Source organism: Patella vulgata, chromosome 4, assembly GCF_932274485.2.
Source record: "Patella vulgata chromosome 4, xgPatVulg1.2, whole genome shotgun sequence".
Lineage (NCBI taxonomy): Eukaryota > Metazoa > Mollusca > Gastropoda > Patellidae > Patella > Patella vulgata.
Window position 1 is genome coordinate 58,716,655 of NC_065882.2, and position 23,803 is coordinate 58,740,457.

General features: G+C 36.8%; 1 protein-coding gene and 1 long non-coding RNA gene across 2 annotated transcripts; one reads left to right on the forward strand and one right to left on the reverse strand.

The window, feature by feature from the left end:
• The first annotated feature begins 3,656 nt into the window (after nucleotides 1–3,656).
• On the forward strand, nucleotides 3,657–5,856 carry LOC126817961 (multiple epidermal growth factor-like domains protein 10). Its single transcript, XM_056100246.1, has 3 exons — nucleotides 3,657–3,680; nucleotides 3,866–4,562; nucleotides 5,828–5,856. The coding sequence occupies exons 1-3, from the start codon at nucleotides 3,657–3,659 to the stop codon at nucleotides 5,854–5,856; spliced, it is 750 nt and encodes a 249-aa protein (XP_055956221.1).
• Nucleotides 5,857–8,013: 2,157 nt separating this feature from the next.
• Nucleotides 8,014–16,068, reverse strand: LOC126817493 (uncharacterized). Its single transcript, XR_007679030.2, has 8 exons — nucleotides 15,984–16,068; nucleotides 15,582–15,654; nucleotides 15,032–15,089; nucleotides 14,746–14,804; nucleotides 13,288–13,363; nucleotides 12,658–12,782; nucleotides 10,774–11,147; nucleotides 8,014–8,460 (listed from the first exon to the last, which is right to left on the reverse strand). It is a non-coding gene; the product is annotated as an uncharacterized LOC126817493 (long non-coding RNA).
• Nucleotides 16,069–23,803: the final 7,735 nt, after the last annotated feature.

The following is a 23,803-nucleotide window of genomic DNA, read 5'->3' on the forward strand; positions in this document are numbered from 1 at the left end:
ATTACCCCGACCAGACCAACCGAAATCAAATTTATGCAAATAATAGGGTCTGTATATTACAAAAGACTCAACGTGTAAAATGACACCAATCTTTTATTTTTTATATTCGTGTGAATTTTCGCAAATAGTCTACCCATTCATATATTGACATCATTGTGCTTTAGGGAGTTTTTGCGTTATACTCGTTGGGCTAATGCAGACGGGCATACGCCATACAGTGTGCTAGAGGGAAATTTTGCCGAGACATCGCTACGGCCTACTCTTATATCGAATTCCAACTGTCGAGGGATTTTTAATGTGCATTCGGTTTTTCGTCCCATCCGAACGACTATACGTTGTCTCCTGCCACGCCCCAGTCCTGCATAATTGAGTCAGTGGTACTGACAAGGAAGAAAATCCTAATGAACTTTCTAGGTCAATGCAAGGGTTGAACACGGGACTTCCGGGTAAGCGTGTAAACGTCTTACCCACTGAGCCATCGTGGGTTCCCAACGAACTATAAATCCAATGCATATAACCTACGTTTTTGCTTTAACAACAGTTTCCATTCATACTTTTTTCAAATTATTCTTCTCGCGCATAGAGTTTTTAAGATGTTCCTTCACCCAGCTTTGTTATTGTTATTTTCCAAAAGTCTAGAATGACATTTAAAATGGACCGAACCAAATAAGCACAATGATTGTTCGTATTAACTGAACACAATTTACCCCTGAATCAGAAGACCATAAATTATTTCTGCTCATTTCGTTGCATAAATGTATAGGATTAGAGCGGGTAGAGAACAAAGTGCCGGCAATGCTTCGCACGTTTGTTTGTTCGACGGTATTTCGATGAATGCAGGAGAAAAAAAATATGCCCTGTGTGAGTAACAGGCTCACCCTTTAGGGGGGAGGGGGTGCGGCGAAAATGATTTGCCCCCCCCCCCCCGAAAAAATGTTACAGAGAGAGAGAGAGAGAGAGAGAAAAAAAAACGGGGTTTAACGTCCACTCGACATAAACTAGGTCATTTCGGGACTAACATATGGTCTAATTTTATTTCAATAATTCGCTTGCGCGTAGGGGCCTTTAGCAGTGGGAGGAAACCGGAGGAACCGGAGAAAACCCACAAGCTTGGACAGGCGACCCTACTCCTTGTCACGTACAACCGGGGATTCGAAACAACGCCAGTTGACTCAATGACAGGCCTTATGATACAGCGCGAACGTGCTAACCATTCGGCCACCAACCCCCCCCCCCCCCCCCCAAATGTTACAGACCAGAGTTCTAAAATACCTACTGTTTATAACAGACGGCAGTCAGGGATCATAGTGGAGCATTGAATTGGTAACGTGGGACCTGACACCCAGTCCCGCCTAGGAACAGTTGTCATTTTGGGCTTTTCTAAATTCTTTTTAGAAATTAATCACTTTAAATGATATAAAAAATGCTACGTTGTTAGAGTTTTTTTTTTTTATAAAACAAATCCATAATAAAGATGATGTATACATTGCATATTATTGGTTATGTTCTAATATCTATCTTCCCGATATTTTGTACTGTCTTGCCCAATGAGACTTCGCTAGAGAAAGATTTTCTGGGCTGAAAAACGCGTTTGCGGCCGTCCAATTTTCAAAATGTTCTCGGGGTGGACAAACGTACCACCTCCTCCATCTGTGGGAGAAAACCGAGGTCCCGTGTATACATTGACATGCACGTAAAAGATCCCTTGGTAATTGCATTTCGATACAAGAATAGGCCATAGTGCCACTTTCCTTCATAGCACACTGTATGGCGTATGCCCATCTTCATTAGCCCAGGAGGACATTAAACCCCATTTCATTTCATTTCACGTTATATTACAGCTTTCAGGAATGTTGCTATAAACAAAACAACTGTACAGAGTTCTTCACCACAAGTAAGCGGTGATTCATTTCATGCTGTAGATAATAAAACTGATAGTGATTTTAACCATCTTTCCTGTACTCATACTGGTACCGGTGCCAATGAATGGTGGTGTGTTGATCTACAACATGTCTATATTATTAACAACATTAAACTATATAACAGAGATGGATGTAAGTAGAATGAATATAATTTAATGTATGATGGTGTATTGAATAATTAACATTGTTAAAATATTACAGGGGCAGTATTCAAATGTTATATAAGTTATCAATTAGACATTTATTGACTTGACAAGACCATAATCAACCCTCGCCCATCGGATACTTCAGATATTCAACGGTTTTAAATACGACTTGCGGTTAATAATTTAATTTAAAATTGAATAACCGAGACTTTGCGTGTTATCGTAAATTAACGGTAGCAATGACAATTGCGACTACACTGTTCTGCAGTCGACAATAACTCATCTCAGAATGGAGTTTTCAAAATATTCCTTTTTCATTGTATATCTTGCAAGTATTATAACGCCAACTGTCATTTCTCATAATGCATGTTTAATGTAGAATCACCATAGCCAACAATATGTATGTAATTACCTGGATGTATCTGGAATTCAATTAAAAAATGGTTAATTGTGTCCGGGTATTAAACTTTACTGTAGTTTATCACTTATTAGCCTGAACAAATTGCTCTCGAAATGAATTTTGTAAAAAATATATATTATCACACGACATGACGAACAAATTGTGCTAAATAAATTTAACGAACCAAGGGAAACTATATATTTAGCGTATTATATATTTCAGCACAAGATAGACTTCGAGGATTTACAATGAAGTTGAGTAATACAGGTCCGTGCAATCAAACAGGATTTACATTAGCTACACCATGTTATACAGATACTTCAACACAAAACCATCCAGTGTATAACATAACACAATGTAACCAAACATCATCAACATCTTTATCTGGTAGATTTGTTTTTATTCAAAATAAACCAAATCAAGCTCTTACACTGTGTGAAGTACAAGTATTTAAGGGTAAATTAAACTGATTTTATTATTTAAACGTGATAACAAAATGTCGGAATTGATAAGCACTTCGGCACAACACAATGCACTTTAAGAGTTTTTATTACATCTAGAGCCCACAATGTAATAATTTAATGTCCCGATTCGCCATTTGTATTTTCGCTAAAATATCAAATTTCTCATTGCTTAACACACGCTAAATATGTACTCGGATTGACTATTTAACATTTAATTCAGAAAACAAAATCAAAATACCAATGCTAGGTAATCTCCCGGCTTGCATTCAATCGGATATAAACTATAGGGCAATCTCCGCTACCGATAAAAATGGCGGCGTATAGTTACGCTCGTGCAGCATAGATTGTTGAAATTTAAATTCCACTTATCTTTGTAAATGCTGAATGGAATTGCACCATTTCGGACTGATTCTCCTATTACAGATTCAACCTCCACAATATTGCAAGCGGTTCATATTGCTTACAAATGGCGCACAGGCAGTAGCCCAAAACTCCCCTCTAGATGGTCTTTCACCCAATAATTATTAGGGTATAATTGTTCTTCAAGAACACCTGATACCATTTCTCAAATGAGGACTGTACATAAACATGTTATTCTCCTGTGTTTCAACAAGAGTGGTTTGTGAAGTTTGGAAGTTGACTTGCAGTGTAAACTTGTTTAAACTGGAATTGATATCAAATAGCTAACAATTTTCATTTACAGGTGGTTGTCCAGATGGTAATTATGGTGAAGACTGTGAGAATCGATGTAATATTAACTGTAAAGATAGATTGTGTAATTCAACCACTGGTAATTGTAATACATGTATACAGGGTTATTATGGTACAGCATGTCAACAGAGCTGTAGTAATGGTTGTACAAACAATAACTGTAATAAAGATAATGGTACCTGTACATGTACATCAGGTTTCTATGGTACAATATGTCAACAGACATGTACAGTAACTAACTGTATAGGTAACTGTAACATAAATACAGGAGAGTGTTCTGAATGTAAACCAGGTTTCTATGGTACAAACTGTCAACAGATATGTGCAGTTGATAACTGTATAGGTAACTGTAACATAAATACAGGAGAGTGTTTTGAATGTAAACCAGGTTTCTATGGTACAACATGTCAACAGACATGTGCAGCTGATAACTGTATAGATAACTGTAACATAAATACAGGAGAGTGTTCTGAATGTAAACCAGGTTTCTATGGTACAAACTGTCAACAGACATGTGCAGTTGATAACTGTATAGGTAACTGTAACATAAATACAGGAGAGTGTTTTGAATGTAAACCAGGTTTTTATGGTACAAACTGTCAACATAGATGTAGTAATGGTTGTACAAACAATAACTGTAATAAAGATAATGGTACCTGTACATGTAAATCAGGTTTTACTGGAGATATATGTGAGAATTGTCAACAAGGTAAATATGGTGATGACTGTCAACAGAACTGTAGTAATGGATGTGTAGATCATACCTGTTCTAAATCAGATGGAACTTGTCCTGTCTGTACGTCTGGTTGGTTTGATGCAAGATGCAATTCATCATGTGATATAACTAACTGTGTAGGCAACTGTAACAAGACTACAGGACAATGTAGAGCATGCTATCCAGGTTGGTACGGTCAAAACTGTAAAAGTCAGTGTAATGAGGGTTGCTTATATAACACATGCATTAAATTAGATGGGTCTTGCTCTGTTTGTACAACCGGTTGGTATGGTACAAACTGTGCATCTAAATGCGTAAGTAATTGTATTAGAGGGTGTGATAAATCTAACGGCACTTGTACTGATTGTAGACCTAATACAGTAGGTCCATATTGTAATTCAACATGTGGTAGTGGATGTCAACCAATCACAGGCAATATAACATGTAATAGAAATGGTAGATGTACCAGTTGTATTATGGGAAGATATGGTGATAGATGTGATATGAATTGTAATATTACATGTAATAGTGGATGTGATAGATATAATGGTACCTGTATTAATGGATGTATTAAAGGTAAAAGTGGAGAATATTGTGATAAGTACTGTAATGATAATTGTATTCATTGTAAACAAGATGATAATAACTCTTGTACTGAATGTAAAGATGGAAGATGGGGAACATCGTGTAATGAAATTTGTAGTTTTAACTGTAATACACCGGATGATTCTTTTATTAGTGTATGTGACCAGATGACAGGAAGTTGTTCGGATGGATGTCAAACCGGAAAGACAGGAAGCGACTGTTCCCAAGGTACTAGTATATTGCAGTAAAATATATACTCGAGTCCGTGTCGGGTCGCTCAGTGACTAGGACGTTGGCTCGCGAACCTGGAGGCCCCGTGTTGGATCATGGTGATGGCCGAGAAAGTTCATCTGAATTTTCCTGCCTGGTTCTCCCTTTTCAGCAAGGGGGGGGGGAGTCTGGCAAGGCATAGTGCATAGTGGTTCGGGTGGGACGAAAGAGCGTGGCAGTTGGAATTCGAATTCGTCAAATGTCCCCCATATCACACTTATGGCTTATGCCCAGTCGCTGCAGAGAAGTGGAATGTTAAATCTCATTTCATTTATAACTCTGATACTGCTAACGTAAATTTATGTCAATTGATAATTGATTGCTATAAAATTAATAGTTCATCCCAAATTTAGCGCCAAATGACGTAGTAAACCTTACAACTGTAACTAGATGCAACTGTATCATTTAGATTTGTACTTTATTCTATATACATTTGAATTTTAAGATAAACCTGAAAAGAGTGCATCTGAAGGTATAAGCCCTGTGGTTGGTGGTATTATAGGAGCTTTGTTTGGGATAGTAGTCACAGGGCTGATTGGTATTATCGGCTTCTGTTATTACATCAAAAGGTATTGTATGTTCCCATTTGACTATAATTATTACTTGTGTTTTAGGTGCTTTTATGTGTTTTTTTTTCAAATAAAAAATAATCTTATGTATTAAAATGTAGTGCGTATAATAAATATATGGCGGTGTTTTACAGATCTTTTCAATATGTAAATCATTTAACTCCCTTAAATTGTGTTCCTTTAAAGTTTAATGTTACTGCAGCTTTTTATTTGATCAATGCACCAAAGTACTACTTTCTATCCATTAATTAGTGATTGACAGTTTGGTCATGAATTCTTGAATATTTCTTTTTAGAAAGCCTCCACCTCAACCAGCTAGAGAAGCACCTGGTTATAGATATAATAATCGTCCAGATACCTACGTCAGTCCAGTTGTAACGGAAGAAAACACTTACGATACATTAGAACAAGCTTCAAATGACCATGGTGATGTAGCTGATCCTTATTATAAGACATTGAAACAAGTCCCTGTATATGTAAATCTTGGAAAGGAATAAAGGAGGTGTCACAGCTATCATTATAAAAGCTAAAGAAAATGACTTAAACTATGCACTGTGTTTGTTGGTTCCTAACATATTGGTAGTTGCATTCACCGAAACGCGGTTCTTCTTCAGATGCAGTGTATTAGTGTCACTAATAGCAAAAACTATAATTGCACAATACATAAAGTATTCTAAAATTAAAAGAAAACAATAAATGTAGTTGCATTAAAACACCAGAGCAAGTACGAACAGGAAATTGTGCTTTTAGGTATATTATTGTGCTATAAAGAGACCGTTCAACAATTTTAGATTTCCGAGAAATATGTTACATTTATGTTTTATTTAGACATCTTGTTATTTATTTTGAAGAATTTCTGATTACGAGATATATATATTATATATATTAAGTAATCGTCTGTCGATTGAAATCTAAGCAAAGTCTCTTAAAGATACATTATGGGAGATTAGATAAAGAGCTGGCAGTTCTCACTATGATAGTTTAAAACTAGATAATGTAAAGGGAATTTGCTGAAAATTTCAGTCAAATTGAATTTTCGGTCTAGCGTCGATTATCATTACTAAAGTCTTTACGATAAAAAACATAGTCTCGATTATCCATTGCATATAATCCAATATATATCGCAGGCTAGCGATGACATAGAGAGTTGATTATGGTCTAGATAATTACTTAATCTCTAATTAATAATTTAGATAATATTTCAGGCCTAAGGAAAGACCTGCAAGGCCTGCTGAAATTTTCAGCAAACCCCCTTTACATTATCTAGTTTTTAACTATTATAGTGAGAACTATCAGCTCTTTATCTAATCTCCCATAATGTATCTTTAAGGGTTATAGATCCCCCCCTCCCTTTTTTCTTGCTGTTCTAATCGCAAAGTGCAGTATAGGTTCTAATTGAAAATTTTTGGGTAATCATATTTTAAAATAATCGTACCCTGTCTTGTCGTTTTGGTTTTGTATGTTTATATGTTGCTTTTGTTTACATTTTTTGTTTAACCGTGATAAACAATTTAGTTTTCGATATTTTCTCTGGGTAAGACGCTAGCTCGCTAGCCTGTTCGATACCTGCATAGGCCGAGAAAGTTCATCCAGATTTTCCGGCGTGGTTCACACTTGTCAGTGATGCAGGAAGGAGGACAGCTGTCTAGTCGTTCGGATGGGACGAATAACCGGGGTCCCGTGTACACATTGGCGTGCACGTAAGAGATCCCTTGACGCTTGGAATTCGATATAAGTGTAGGCCGTAGTGCCGCTGTCCGGGCAAAATTTCCCTCATAGCACACTGTATGGTGTATGCCCGTCTTCATTAGTCCAGTTCAGGCCTATTATAAAATGGTTCCTTGGCGATAAATTATTATTTCGCGAACGAAGAGGTGTTTCAATGGAATGGCATGAAGTTAATTATAACCTAGTTAAATTATGTTTGTACAGCGCTTTAATGTGGGTCGCTTTATCAAGAATACATTATTAGTATTAATGAAAATGACACCCACTTTGTACAACATACATTTTCAAGCGTACATTTTAAATTACAATATATCTTCAACAAGGAAGCTATTCTCCAAAACAGTCATTTTCTCCGTCTGTGTTATTCTTAATTATGCACTTGACACAGAACGACACAATTAAAGTCCCTCTATATCAATAAATGACGACAAAAACTGTATAAAAGAGCGTATAAAGTTCGAACTTAATTTTATCGAGAGTCTTTGACATTACAATCAATAGTGATGTTGTTATCTTAACGTGAAAATATGGGCTCCTGATACAAAATATTTAAGACACCAGTGAATAATTTTAAAACCAGTACACGCCGGTAATCTATGCTCTTGAGCCCGATTTGTGATGAGGCGTCTTGCTGAACGAGGTTAAACATCAGAGCTTAATTGAAATGCCAAACCATACTTCTGATGTAGAATAGACTAACCAGGCGCGACCGACTGCCATTCAATTAGACTATTAGAAATGACAAAAACAGTTTATGTACATTCATATTACATTAATACCCATTTTCGTCCATTTTATGTTCCAAAGAATATAGATTTAGCTCCTTTAACAGATACTGACCGAATATTTAGTAGCCTTATAGTGGGAGCTGTGTATAGAATACCATCACGATGCACTTTGTTTATCAGCTTTGTCAGTTCACTCGGCTTTGCTCCTGTCCCAAGTGTATCCTACAAAAGAAATGAGAGTACGGAAGATCATTATGTTGTAATTACGACATGTTACCTCATAAATACAACATAGTTATAAATACTTGTAATAACGATATAATCTACTCTTAATTACGATATAATCTACTCGTGATTACGATATAATGAACTCGTTACGAGATGATTTTAAGGTCGCCACTTATAGTAGTATTCTGTCAGTTTTTAACAATAATGAGGAAGTAGGTGGTGTTATTTGGTAGTATTAGGTGGTATTGGGTAGTACTGCAGAGTACTATTGGATAAATCGTAGGCAGGGGCGTACATAACGATTTTGTTTGGGGGGGGGGGGGGTGTTTAGCGAAAATGCGACCGACTGATGCCCATACCCCTAGTACGAGTGACGCAGTCAGGAACCGAGCAGCACAGGTGCGAGTTTTGTAGGGGCCATGTGAAGTGAATCTAGGGCGCCATCTCAGCCACAATCCCACCCCACAATGAATGTCAACAAAATACTGGCTATAACATTAAGCGCCCCGGTAGAACATAGATTGTATTGTATAATTATAGTTGTTTGCCGATCGTTGTCTCGCTGGAAAGCAGTTTTATTTAAGTTGACATAAAGTTTATGTCATATATGATTGTGCCTATAACACTGAGCAACCTGAGAAAATTTTGAAAAATTGAGTCAATGTCTTGGCATTTGAGGTCATTGCTGGGAGAAATTCTTGTGGACGAGGGGGCCAGAAATGTGAGTCAATTAGACAAAATCTCGAGATCTGCCTCTGTCAATTCCGCCTGTTTTGCAAGAGTTGACAGAACTTTTGTATAGTCTGACGCCCCACGACCCACACACCAGTGCCTGTGGTACTACTAACATAACTAGGCAGTTCAGTATAACCGTGAATGAATATGATAGTGCTGAGACAGTATAAGACAACAGAGGAGTGGAAGAATGATGTTATAATGGAATCGAGCGCCGCAGGCGCGAAAAAATTTGAGATGTGTAACCGAGCTTTTAATTTTTGGGACTGGGCCTGACAATTTTAGTCAATGTCATGGCAAATGGATCCAAATTCTCGTTAACGAGAGGATAAGAAATGGGACAGAACCTTGAGGCCTATCTGTCAATGTCGGCTGTTTTGTGAGAGTAGAACTAACAATTCTACAGTCTTTCGACCCACGACTCACTCACTAGTGGTACTACTAACTGGGCGATTCACTGTAACCGTGAATATGATAGTGATGAGATAGTAAAAGTCAGAGAAGGAGTTGAAGAATGATGGCATAATGGAATTGAGCGCCGATATATGTAACTGAGCTTTTAATTTTTGAGGACTGGGCACTTTACCTCAATGGGACGCTTACTTGGTCTCTGAAATGCCCTGGACTTTGGGGAGAGATTTTGCAGAATTCTGATGGTCAGAAAACAACCCATTAATTCATTTAGTCTGAGACCGACTGCCGTGAGCACTTTTTTTTTGAGACCGACTATTTTTTTGCGATGGGGTGAAAAACATTTTTTTCAAACATGATAAGTCGACAAGGTTATTTTATACTAAAGCTTTGCGTGAGTAGAGTGACGTGTGCAGTGAGCATTTATTTTGATACCGACTGCTCATATCTTACGACCGACTGCACTGATTTTGCGACCGACTTTGGGATCTATTCTGGCATTATTTGTTTACCTCATTAATTCATTAAGACGGCGATGCATAATTTTGAAACCGAAACGATTTACATAATATACTATTAATAGCACTAATACAATACAATATATATATTCATAATATAATATTATTTATACAGATCAGGGTTTTGAAACACGAATATCTTGAGTTGAGAGATTTAAAACAGCCAAACCCCTGTTAATTCTAATCCCCAATAATTATGCTTTGACAAATTCACATTAACTTTTTTAAAAGTTAATCTCGCAGAACCAAGGCGGTAAATGGGTGATATGCAAATGTTCGCAGAGATAAATTATGTCATAATTTGTACATGTGGAAACGTATGGTCTAGACCCTGTCACCAGTCTTGTCTGCTGGGAAGATTTGGAAATTGACATAAACTTTTAAGTTCAGTCTCGTTTCATTTTGTGTACAAATCTCTTTTGAACCTATTCAATCAATTCATAAATGCAGAACCCCCAAAAAGGCGGGAATTAGGTTATAAATTAATGTTATAATTTCTACATGTAGAAAATGCCTGGTCTAGACCCTGTCACCAATCTTGTCTGCTGGGAGGAATATGTCTGTAGAAGGTGAGGTGCCATGGAACCACGATTATGATTTAGAGGAGCAGATCCTTCCACTCTTAAAAAGTAGTTCCTCTTACACTCAGCAACAGGTTTATTTGTAACTTTGATATTGTAATTACTGCGTTTTCTTGAGAGTTGGTTTGTTACGGCATTTACGTTGTTGTCCGGGAGAATATTAGATCGCGCTGTAGACGCCGGATCCCAGACCTGTGCATAAATGTGATCAATGTCATCGTAATCATCGTTGGTTATTAAAACATTCGGATTTGTCACTGGCGGAACCTCTTCTATAATTGGTCGCAGCATATTTGGCATCCGATGATGAGACGGTCGTCGGGGTAGGGCTGGTGGTTCTTGTCTATTAGTCTCACGTGTAAGTTGATGATTGTTTGTCCAGGTTGACCGAGTCTCTGCTTCTATCTGTATTTTAAGATGGTGTGGATCGTTTTTACTGAAAAAATACAAATCTATATTAAAATATTTCAAGAAATTATTATTTATTTTGTACGATTTTTAGTGTTTACTGAAACATTCACGTATATCAAATGTAGACGTCCATGGGTATTTAAGAAGTACGAAAATCCATTAACACATTATTAATATATATTTATGCTATATAAACGTACCAAATGAAAAGGCATATATGTATAAGCCTATTCGATAAATCTTCATCTATTTGGGGATAATCGTTTGAAAACGACGGAAGAACGCTTTTTGTGAGAGAGAGAGAGAGAGAGAGAGAGAGAGATAGAGAGAGGGGGAGGGGAGAGAGAGAGATCAGAGTGTGTGTGAGAGAGAGAGAGGGAAAGAGAGAGGGGGGGGGGTTAACGTCCACTAGACACAAACCAGGACATTTCGGGACTAACACATGGTTCAATTTTATTTCAATAATTCGCTTGCGCGTAGGGGTCTCTAGCAGTGGGGGGACCCGGACAGAACCCACGAGGTTGGACAGGCGACCCTACTCCTTGTTACGTACAACCGGGGATTCGAAACCACACCAGTTGACTCAATGACAGACCTTAATATGATACAGTGCGCACGTGCTAACCATTCAGCCCCCCCCCCCCCCAGCTTTTCGTGTACAAAATGAACCCAAATATTGCTACATGATGGCACTTAAAGGAGCTAAATCGCTAACATTTGGGACCTAGAAATTTACAAAGTGAAAAGTGGGTAGCAACCCATATAATACTGTAATATGAATGTATATAAACTAATTTACATTCAATGGTTTCCGTTTTTACTCCAATTTCAAATCAGTTATGTTCGGCGAAATAAGCCAGCAGTCTCAAGCGAGTGCAAATTTCTAGCGTCTGGTTATTCCAGTCTACATACGCCGTTTGATTTGGTGCAATGTGTCTAGCCTCTTCCCTCGAGTCTCTTGATACCACTGGGGCTGAAGCGCATTATCGTGTACCAATGGTAAAATGTTTATTTTGTCTTAAATATTGGATATCAAAAGCCCATCTTTTTCCGGTAAGATCACAACATGAATTTTGATTTAATTTGACAAATAAATCGTGTTTTCAATGTTGAAGATTTTGGATGATATTGAGTTAGAGACTTTGCTACTTTAACTAACAAAATAGTGTCAAACTGTGCAGGATAACATCAGAAAAAAAAGTTTCTCTTTCTTAGTATACGAAGTTTAAGGTTCACCCAATACTCGGGACACAATTATTTCAATAATTCGCTTGTGCGTAGAGTTCTAAGACAGGCGGGGGAGGGGGTCCGGAGGACCCGAAGAAAACTCACGAGGTTAGGCAATCGATTCTACTTTTTGTAACGTACAAATGTGAGATCGAAACTACGTCACTTGATTCAATGACAGACCTTACCATGTAAAGTGCCCCATTTGACCATTCAGCCACCATTATGCCGTGATTTAAAAAAGCACATTACCAATGCACAAGCCATCAATCGGTACCAAAAGTTTTCATCTTCTATATATAAATTACCTTATTGCTGTACAACATGAAACGAAACATCTTCCTATTAACCAGATTATCTCTAGTACTGTAATTACCGACATTCCAATTAAAATAGCTGATAAACCTCCAACTTTCCATAATAAATCTAACCACTGAAAAAAAATACAACTTCAAGAAGTGAAATGAATTACAGTAATTGTCATTTATAGCTGTCAATTGTCAGATCATGGGCGTATTATAAGGTCCATGGTCAGATTTTACCCGTGCGTGGATCAACATGCTACTCAGCAAATACCACACAAAAGTACATGTAGTTAAAAGAGTCAATGTGGTAAAAGGTTAAGTAAGAAGGACAGAGAGATGTTCTTGACAATTTGGCTTTGTCCGGGGAAAAGATGGGTAAATCAAAGATGGTCCGTGAAATCAGTACACATTAATGTCAACTTTAAATCGTCATAATTTACGTTATTGAACAAATATGCTTTTTGATAAGGTTGATTTTTTTTAATTGTGTTTTGTCTGAAGGTCTTTGCTTTATATTCTGGAATTGTGCCTTGAATACATCAATGTTCATGTACATGTATATCTGGAATATTGAGCCTTGAATATGCCAATGTTGAATATAAGAAATGTCTATGTAATAGTGATTCGACTTACGTTAATATCGTAGATTTCAGTATATTCTTTCTGATGAAATTTACGTGTATCAATGTCTACTTTTACCATTGTGTCCCTATAAAAAAAGGATTATGTGACATTGTGATGAGTATATAATCTCATAATAGTAGTAACTAAATTATTTATATTCATTAACAAGCGGTTGCCATGCAAGATACGCCCACATTTTGCAAGAGATGTGATTTTTTGTACAATCAGGAGACATATCCAGGAAGATATGCGCGAATATCGAAAGGAACCGAGATCTTTGAGTTATGAACATACATTTCAAGTTTCATCAAAGAGCGGCCATTTTGTTGTGCTGTTTCATTTCAATTTTCCCGAAATTCGGATTCAACCTTCATTATGGTGGAATGGTGATATATTTAAACGGTTTTTAAAATCGGAAAAAGAACTGTGACCTCTAGAGAATCCGCAAGCTAAAAATGCGATTTTTCGAACAATCAGGGGACATACTCCAGGAAGTTACGTTCGGATATGCGCGATTATCAAAAGGAACCAAGATCTTTGTGTGTAACAGTGATATATTCACACGTTTTTTTTTAAATCGGATAAAAATTGTGACCTCTGAATTTTGTACAATGAACTCAACCATCATTACGGTGTAACGGTGATATATTCAAACGTTTTTTTTTTAAACCGGATTATAATTGTGACCTCTAGAGGGACCACAAGCTAGAAACGCGATTTTTGTACAATCAGGGGCCATAATTCAGGAAGTGACGATCCAATATGCGCAAATATCGAAAGGAACCAAGATCTTTGGGTTATAAACATGCATTTCAAGTTTCATCAAAATCAGATTAAAATTGTGACCTCTACGGTGTCCACAAGCTAAAAACGTCATTTTTCGTAGAATCAGGGGTCATAATCTATGAAGTTTCGATCCGATACATGCCAATATCGAAAGCAACCGAGATCCTTTGGAGATAAACCTTTATTTCAAGTTTCGCTAAAATCGGATAAGAATTGTGACCTGTAGAGTGTCCACAAACACACTGTGGACGGACAGACGGACTGAAAGGCGCGACGGACTGAAAGGGGCGACGACATGAAAATGTGGGCGTATGAAAATACAGTTTTCACTTACAGGACTACTGGGAAGCCCGCTATCAAAAATACCCTGTATGATCCTATTTCAAAAGGTACAACCTTATAGAAAATATAATAAATGACCAGATAGGAACACATATTACACGTCATTCAAGGTATAAAGTTGGGTACAATGCGATTTCATGCACCACCAAAATCAAAAGATTGATCTTTGAATTCAGATCAGATTTATAGTCTGACAAATCTTTCGTTTGTGTCTGTCAAAGTATGATTTTCCCGAATTTTGGCCCTTTTGCATTGCTGTTAGTTGTGCTAATGACAGTCTATCATCAGAATAGCCATGAAAAGTCCTGAGACTAAGTATAGTTACAGAAGAATACTAACTTGATCTGTGCAGAATTCCTGGTTATTCCTTTGCTGGCCAAACTTCTTTCAACGTGAATCTGTAATGTTTCAAATTAAATTAATGAATTTTCATAATTTCATAAGTGTAATGATATGAGTGTTTCAAGTTTCGTCTCTTTTTCAGGCATAAAAACGTTAACGGTCTAATTACTAATCTGGTCTAGAAAGCTGCAGGTTTGCAGATCGCAATCCGTTAATTCCGTTTCGATAATAAAATTATTTTAGCACTGTTAGTTTTTGAACCAATGTATAACCAACTACTTACAGAGTGAAACTGAGACGGCCATTTTCCTGTTGAATCGTCAATATGATAATGCGTTTCGCTGTAAAAACAAAATTAAAGAATGCAATTGTAAAAATGTAATTTACCATTTATATCGTTGTCATTTGAGATGAAATGTTGTCGAGTTTCGAGTGATTTTGGTCCAATCGGGAAGTTGATAAATTATTATGTTAATTAAACATACATTATATGCAAGAGCTAAATCTGCCTATTGCGGATCTTTCTTTTGGCCTGAAATGTTATCTAAAGTATTGATTAGACATTATTTAACTTATCCCGGCCATAATCAACTCTCGATGTTAACGCTAGCCAGCAATATTTACTGGATTACGATCAGATTTGCTGCTCAACTTTCAATTATGATTTAATCATGAAATGGCTAACCGAAACTATGTTTTTATAATACCAACTTTTAATGATGATCGAGGCTAGGCCGAAAATTCAATCGCTAAAATCTCGGATCAGGGTGGATCAATTTGGCTGAAATTTTCAGCAAAGTACAAATAAAAGTGAAATATTCAATATAATTTACCTGCATCGTTTTGGACTTTTACATTCAAGCTGGTTTTACTTTTGCAGATAATTCAAACTTCTTTGGCAGAAAACTGAAATAATTTGAAGAAGTATGAGACTACTGAAAATGTTAATTTCCCCCAACTATTGGAAGCTTTGGTGACTTTTCTAGGTAATGTAAACGCGTAATTTTCATGTGTGATTATCAATAAATCTATTTTTGATTAACTTGCAGAAAATAGAAAGGATATCTTATACTGGCGATATGTCATGAGTTTCGTAATTACGCCGAGTCATGACTGTCGAAGATAATCTGAAAACTCTCAAGACAAGCTAATCTTTAGATTTGGGCATACCAACATATAACCCTTTTTTAAAGGTACAAAGTATTTTATCAGAAGTTGTATATTTAGTATCTTACATTCATATGGTGTGTTAAGTCGACATCTAGCTCGTAAAGAAGAATCAAATGAAACAGAACATCCACATAAACCAACCACAAATCTGGAAGAAAACAATATTTACAACATTAAGTGAATTTGAAACAAAATAATGCCAGACTGATTTGATGTTCTCACCCATGTAACTTGAAAGGTAAAAAATAAAATAAAACCAAGTACGAACAATCCAAACCATAAGACAGAATTCGAAGTCCTAAAAAACGTTATTGGCAAAATAATGTATTCGAGCTAAATAGTGTAATCAGCAAATTAAATGAAAATGAAATGAAATGGGGTTTAACGTCCTACTGTTTTGCTCCTAACCTGGGCTAATGAAAACGGGCATACACCATACAGTGTGCTATGGGGGAAATTTTGCCCGGGCAGCGGCACTATCGCCTACTCTTATATCGAATTCCAACTGCCAAGGGATCTTTTACGTGCACGCCAATGTGTACACGGGACCTCGGTTTTTCGTCCCATCCAAACGACTAGACAGCTGTCCTTGTCAGTATTAAAAGAAAGTGTCATTTCCAAATAAATAACCGATATCCATGTTCGTATTTGATTAAGGGACTGTGTTCTAACTTTTATTTTTGCAATACGGTCTCTCATGATTTGAAATGTATGGAACCAAAAATTGGAAAACGCACTTGTATAAATATGTGTGTGCACATGCCCTGCGTTATGAATTTCGTCACCACCATAATAAATAGTTTCGATTTGGTAAGATCCCCATCTTTCAAAGATAACAAAGGTTGAAACGGTACCTTTTGATGATATCCATCTTCACCATTACAGTTAAAGGTTCTTCTGTATTTAGTAGTCTGAAAAGTAGCAGTTACATATTATTTCAACGCCACAAACTAAGATAGATACGTTTGAATTATATTATTCCCTGAGAAAGCGATCCTAAAAGCAGGTAAAGGTCATTTCGGAACTGACATGATATGGTATATTTTTATTGCAAGAATTCGCTTGCGCGCAGACGGAAGCTGATAATATATGTCACGCTCAGATCACTTATGGTCATAACACAAGTGCCCAAGTCACCTTTTCAACATTTTGAGTTATTGGTATCCAACTGTAGCCCAGAGTGATCTCCATGTCGTCGAAAGGTGGTGTTAATGGTTGGAATTTGAAGTTGAAAATGATATTTTTGCCAATTTCTCAGCTGGCAATAGTGAATTATAGAATTAATAGGATTATTCTTTAACAAGGTAGGACTGTTTATGGATACCATCTATTTTAAGGCTTTATTTTAATAAATTTTAAAAATATAACTTAAAAATTTGAAATTTCCGCTTTAAAAAGAAGATCATCAAAGATTTCAGTGATAATTATTGGTGCCACTTGAATTATATTGTCAAAACAATTGTCTGCTGTGGACGCCAAACAATGAACCATTTTTGGATTGAGATCAAGATGAGTATTATATTTTAGTAGGACGTTAAACCCCATTTCATTTCTATTTTGTAGCCTAAGGAATTCAAAATTGCTCAGTTGATAGCCACAGACTTTAACTAAATGTTCAATAATAAATTTCAGTATATTTTAACATAGATTATTTGATATTTTCGAAAAATACAAATGACGTACGTATTGGCCCTAAGTCTTCAATGCCAATGACGTCTATACTAACGTTAGTATAGACGTCGTTGTTTAATCCTTAGTTAGTTGACAAAAATCGAAAAGCTATTGGCAGATGTGTTAATCGAGACTACAGACACTAAAGTAAAAGTATCTAACAATAATTAACTATGGTAATATTCCAAGTTGTGTCAGCATAGAACTGTACTAGATGGTGTCAGTTTATAAAAGCCAGACACTATGTACTTTGATATAATCCCTTTCTTTCAAAAAATACATACGAAGTGGTATCCTAATCGCAGGAAACGGGGACATAGTCGATTTGACATTTTATGTTTTCGAAGACTGGAAAGTTGAAGGCCGTCGGTTCAGGGTCGTTTTATTGTGATAAATATTAGCCTATATTGGACTTTGACTTGTTTCCATAGGGTTGCAAGGGAAATTAGGACAGGTTTCCAGTAGTACTGATTTTAATTTTGTAATATTTATCTCCGTACTATCAATAGCGCTTCTCAAAGGGCTAACATAAACATAGATGTGTATTTTCTTCCGACCACTTTGGATTCGTGGCTGTCTAAATTTATTAAAAGAATGCATCCTAAAGGTGAAGGTCTAAATCAAATGGAGTTATTTACCTTTAATCGTCGATTGAATGGACACAGCTCACCAAATATAATTTTTAGTCTTTCTCTCCCTTTTCCCTCCCCCCCCCCCTGGTGTAGAATCGAAGAAAAGGGTTTGAAAATATAATTTCTGCCAGGTTTTGGTGAATATTCATGATTTTGAGGCGGAAGGATACAAGAGTTGAGAGGTTGGTTGGTTAGGTTGAAATGTAGGGTCAAAAATTGCATGGTTTTTTTTTATCTCTACTTCCAGCTTGTGTATCTCAAGTTTTCTATGGTGAACCTCATACGTGCTTTTGTGCAAGAGGTTGCCACTGTTGCTCCATCTGTGGTAGAAAGCGTTCTATCCAACGAAAATTTGGGAAAAAGTTAGAGTCGGTCTAAGAGACGAAAATTAACATTAAAGTCAATGGGGAAATCATTAGTGATCTGTGGCCGAATAATAAAATATACCGGACGGTCTAAGGGGGACAACTCTATTTTAAAAAATAGAGTTATCTCCCTTAGACTATCCAGTATATTTTCTTCCCCGATTTCAGTGAGAGAAATGGGTTTAACGTCCACTCGAAACAAACTAGGTCAGTGGGAGGAGACTGGAGGATCCGAAGAAAACCCACGAGGTTGGACAGGCGACCCTACTTCTTCGTCTTGTCAGGTACGGTCTAGCCTACACAACCGGGGATTCGAAACCACGCCAGTTGACTCAATGACCGACCTTATGATATAGAACGCACGTCGTGCTTACCATCCCCCCACCCTCCCCGATTTCATTAAAATATTAATGATTTATTTGTATAATTCTCCTAAAGGGAAATACATGAGCTGACAAGGGTCTCAGACCGGCGGAGTCACGGGTAGGCCGGTGTGATAGTTTGAGTTGACTCCTGGTGTGTGTTTTCTCCTGGGCACTTGCGCATGTCCGAAACTGATGTTTGCCTTAACAACGAAACTATATCTACTTCCTGCGGTGCGAGTTGGTTCCTGGTCAGTACAGGAAAAAGTATATCATGTACTTGATTAGAGTTTTGTCATTAATAAACATACTTGTTATCGTGATTAGCTGTTGTTTTAGTGATGAGTAGTTACACGATCAACGGATCTAAGTTGATTGGCTTGAAATTGATACTTCTATCGTTCGTGATTTGTTGCCGTTGGTTTTTTTTAGTGATTAGTCGTTCTACACACGTACGATCAGTGGAAACCATACAAATTGATGATTGGCTTCATTTATCACAAATATAAAAGTATGGAGTTCATTAACGTTTTCTTTAACATAAATATAGATTTATTATACCATCCCATACATTCAAACATGCATGTATGTAGATAGCCCAAATACAAGAGAGAATGTTCGCATTGTGGACGGGTATATAATTATATATACTAAATAATAATAATAAAGATCGTCAATTTGCATCCTCTCGTGGTGGTAATAGGCCTACTGTAAATATCGGTACATAATAGTCTATATATTGATTTGACCGTAAGAATATCTTAGGGGAAATCCTATCACGAGGAGTCAGTGCACACCGCGACTGTAACGGTGTGAGTTGACTCCTACAACTGCGCATGCGCCAAACGGTAATCACACACCAGGAACCATCTGAAACTGCCACACCGGCCCTACATCGACCCCAATCCGAAAGTAAAAATTTGACATGTAGCCCACGTTTTCAAGCTAAAAAAAATTCATCTTCGCATCCACTGAAAACTATAATTGGATTAATGGCCTAAATCCGAGTAGAAAAATAATCTATGAACAGATGAATCAAACTCGCCATGTCACGGGGTTTTCAGCGCCATGGAAAATTGGATCAAGGGCACCAGTTGGTCCGAAGACACAGGTGTATGCTCAGTCCGACAATGCACGTATATAGGCCTAATATATCGCACGAACGTAGAGTTGTTAGTCAGACCCTTCTCTGTCACGTTGATATTTTGATAATTTCGCAAAGATTCAGGCAATCGGGTTTTTTCGGGCAGATGGGCAAAAAAAAGCACGAAATCTCATGACTTTTTGCATTGTGTGATCATTACGTTTCATCAATTTTTAGGACAAACGGGTAAAGCGAACAAACCAGGATGAAATTCTATCAATCTGATTATCTGACAAGCTGTACTCGAAGGTCGTGTCAGGGGTCATACGAGCGGCTTTTGACCATATGACGTCAGACATTGATTAATCAATCAGCGTTAATTGATGTTTCTAGTGGTTTACCCACAGTTCCGTGCATGGCACGCCATGAAGTCGCGCAGACCGTTTCATTGACCTATCCCTCACTTCAACCAAAACGCCGGTAATATAACAACTCTTCCAGAGCTTACAGTGTAGTAAAGATAAGTAAAACGAAATTTTGAACTATATATAAAAAAAAAAAAAACGAAACGAAATAGGATCCGTGTTTTAATCTGATTGAAATTCTATAGAATGCTACAGATTTTTGAGGGTCTGTAAGAAATACATTCATATTAAATTATTATATGCGTTACGACCCATTTGTGTCAATTTCTAGGTCGCAAATATTAGCGATTTAGTGCCTTCAAACTAGAAGCCTTCCCGCCCTAAACACCGTCTAGACCAATTAATATACAGGTCACATAGATGGAATACAACAACTACTGCTTATTATTTACTGATTGACCTTTCAACCTGGTCTTGATAAGCCAAAAGTCGAATCGTCGCTCAGCAATAAGCAGTAATTGTATTCCATAGAATCGTGACCCAGTAACCAATGACCTCGAAGGTAAGATGATTACACCAAGCGTTTTAAGAGAATACTTGGGATTTTTATTACTGTTAAATCAAGAGTAATGCACGGATCTTGCAAGGAAGTGTGTTGTGTACACCGTGCACCTAAAAGATCCACCAACAGTTTGAATTCAGTTGGTGTCCTGCAAGTTAAATCGCATGCATTGCAGACGCATAGATGAGTCATAGAAGATAATTACAATGTTCAGATCTGAAATTGGGTCTACCATTGACATTCTGACTGGAGAACGTTGGGGACGAGCATATAAGGCTGTGGGCTAGGGTTGTTGCAGGTTTGAATCCATACTAACAAATAACTTACAAAAATAGTCGTCAAGTTTACATCGGCTTTAATAAAGCATGACAGTTTGAATTGGAAGGGGAATTGGGAGAAATGCCGCTTTCCGCCCCCCCCCCCCCTCACCATATCAATAAATAGAATTTAATTACCATTTTAAGGGGTCAGAAGATAACCGAAGTATCGTGTTGAGACGTTAAAAAGATTCCATTCCTTTTGCCATTATGTTCAAACTAAACAGATTTTAAAAATTTCAATTCTTACGCTTTTTTGATTTTTAACCTTTTATCAACATAAATAATAAAGATTGCGAGGTTAATATATAAGATAACCATAAACGGTAAAAGTAATGGCTTAGTTTACTTTGCCAGGGTGGAGTATCACCATGGCCTATTAGTTTTATTCAAATTCAGTTGGTCCAGTCGAAGAAGCTATACACTTTCGAAAACAATCTAAAAAACAAACCACAAAACAATTGAAAATATCACAAAAAATACCTTTTTTACAAATTTTAAGGTGTTTTTTGTGATATTTTCAAAAAGGGATTTTAATCTCAAAATTGAAGAAAAATCTAAGAATACGTCTTTTAAGAACAAAATTCTTTCTCTTTAGAAATAATAAAACCGAGAGGTCACAGTTATCCACAGAAAATTATATTTCAAACAGATAAAATCAAAACCAACCGAAACGATTTCAATGATAAACATGTAATGTCATAACAATATACACTATTTACATAATATACTATTAATAGCACTAATACAATACAATATATATATTCATAATATAATATTATTTATACAGATCAGGGTTTTGAAACACGAATATCTTGAGTTGAGAGATTTAAAACAGCCAAACCCCTGTTAATTCTAATCCCCAATAATTATGCTTTGACAAATTCACATTAACTTTTTTAAAAGTTAATCTCGCAGAACCAAGGCGGTAAATGGGTGATATGCAAATGTTCGCAGAGATAAATTATGTCATAATTTGTACATGTAGAAACGTATGGTCTAGACCCTGTCACCAGTCTTGTCTGCTGGGAAGATTTGGAAATTGACATAAACTTTTAAGTTCAGTCTCGTTTCATTTTGTGTACAAATCTCTTTTGAACCGACTATTTTTCTCCCTGGGGGAAATTTTGTTCTTAGACCTACATACTCACAACAGAATAAGAGTGAAACACATTAAGTTGACAAATTTATTTTATACTAAAGTTTTGCGTGAGTAGCGTGACGTGTGCAGTCAGCACTTATTTTGATACCGACTGCTCTTATTTTGCGACCGACTGCACTGATTTTGCGACTGCTCTTATTTTGCGACCGACTGCACTGATTTTGCGACCGACTATTTTTTTTCCTGGGGGGGGGGGGGGGGCAAGGTCAGAATTAATTGTAGTTATCAATTGACTTTTTCCAGTGCAAAATTTAAGTACATTGATTAATTTAGAAGCGACCCCCACCCCCACCGTAAAGGTTTATTCTATCTTCATATCATGTTAATAGATTTTTTTGGCATATTATAAATAGACATGTGCGATATTCCTGGAGTGTTCTTGTGACCTATATACTGAAAGTGGTTAATGAAGACAGTCATGCACCATTCAGTGTGTTCATTCAAAACATAAGTGACACGCTACGGCGTAGAAGTATTTAGTCTTCGAGCGATAGATACGTATGGCAGTGTGATATGAGGGACATTTGGTCCAATAGCAGCGCTACGGACTACTCTTATTTCGAATTTCAACTATCAAGGGTTCTTTTAAGTGCACGCCAACGGGACTTCGGTTGTTCGTCCCACCCGAACGACCTGCATAACTGACAATTGGGAACCACGCCAGTAAACATGATGAAATTTCTTTCCAACACCGGGATCGAACATGGAACCTGCAGGATAGCAAACCAACGTCTCACCCTTTGAGCCTCCGCGTCTCCCCGTAATTCATTTTATCATTTACTATGAACAATACAAAGGTTTAACGCAGATTAAATGTTTCTATAAAGAAACCACTTGTATCGTTTGGTCATATCCCTAATTGGGAAAATACAAATACAGCTAATTATAAGTATTATGTCTCTTTAAAGCAAGATTTATAATAACATATAATAATTGTTATAATTACAGACTATATTTTGTATTATTACAGCATTCAGGAATGTGGCTATAAACAAACCAACTGTACAGAGTTCTTCACCACAAGAATACGGTGATTCATTTCATGCTATAGATAACAATACTGATAGTGATTTTATCCATCATTCCTGTACTCATACTGGTAACGGTGCCATTGAATGGTGGTGTGTTGATCTACAACATGTCTATATTATTAATAACATTAAATTATATAACAGAGATGAATGTAAGTAGAATGACTATAATTTGATGCATGGTGGTGTATTGAATTATTTGTTTTATTCCTTTTTGTTGGGCTGTTTGTTTATTACCAATCCAATTCTTACATCGTCTGTACTTAGCATACACCATTTTGTAATATCTGTTGTAATAAACGATTTATTAGCAATAATCCACTGATCCTGTTGT

Coding starts and splice junctions, on each gene's coding strand:
- LOC126817961 (XM_056100246.1), top strand. CDS start 3,657: ATGGTGAAGACTGTGAGAATCGAT. Junction 3,681..3,865: donor TGAAGACTGTGAGAATCGAT/GTAATATTAACT, acceptor ATATGTCAACAG/ACATGTACAGTAACTAACTG. Junction 4,563..5,827: donor AGGTTGGTACGGTCAAAACT/GTAAAAGTCAGT, acceptor CTTGTGTTTTAG/GTGCTTTTATGTGTTTTTTT.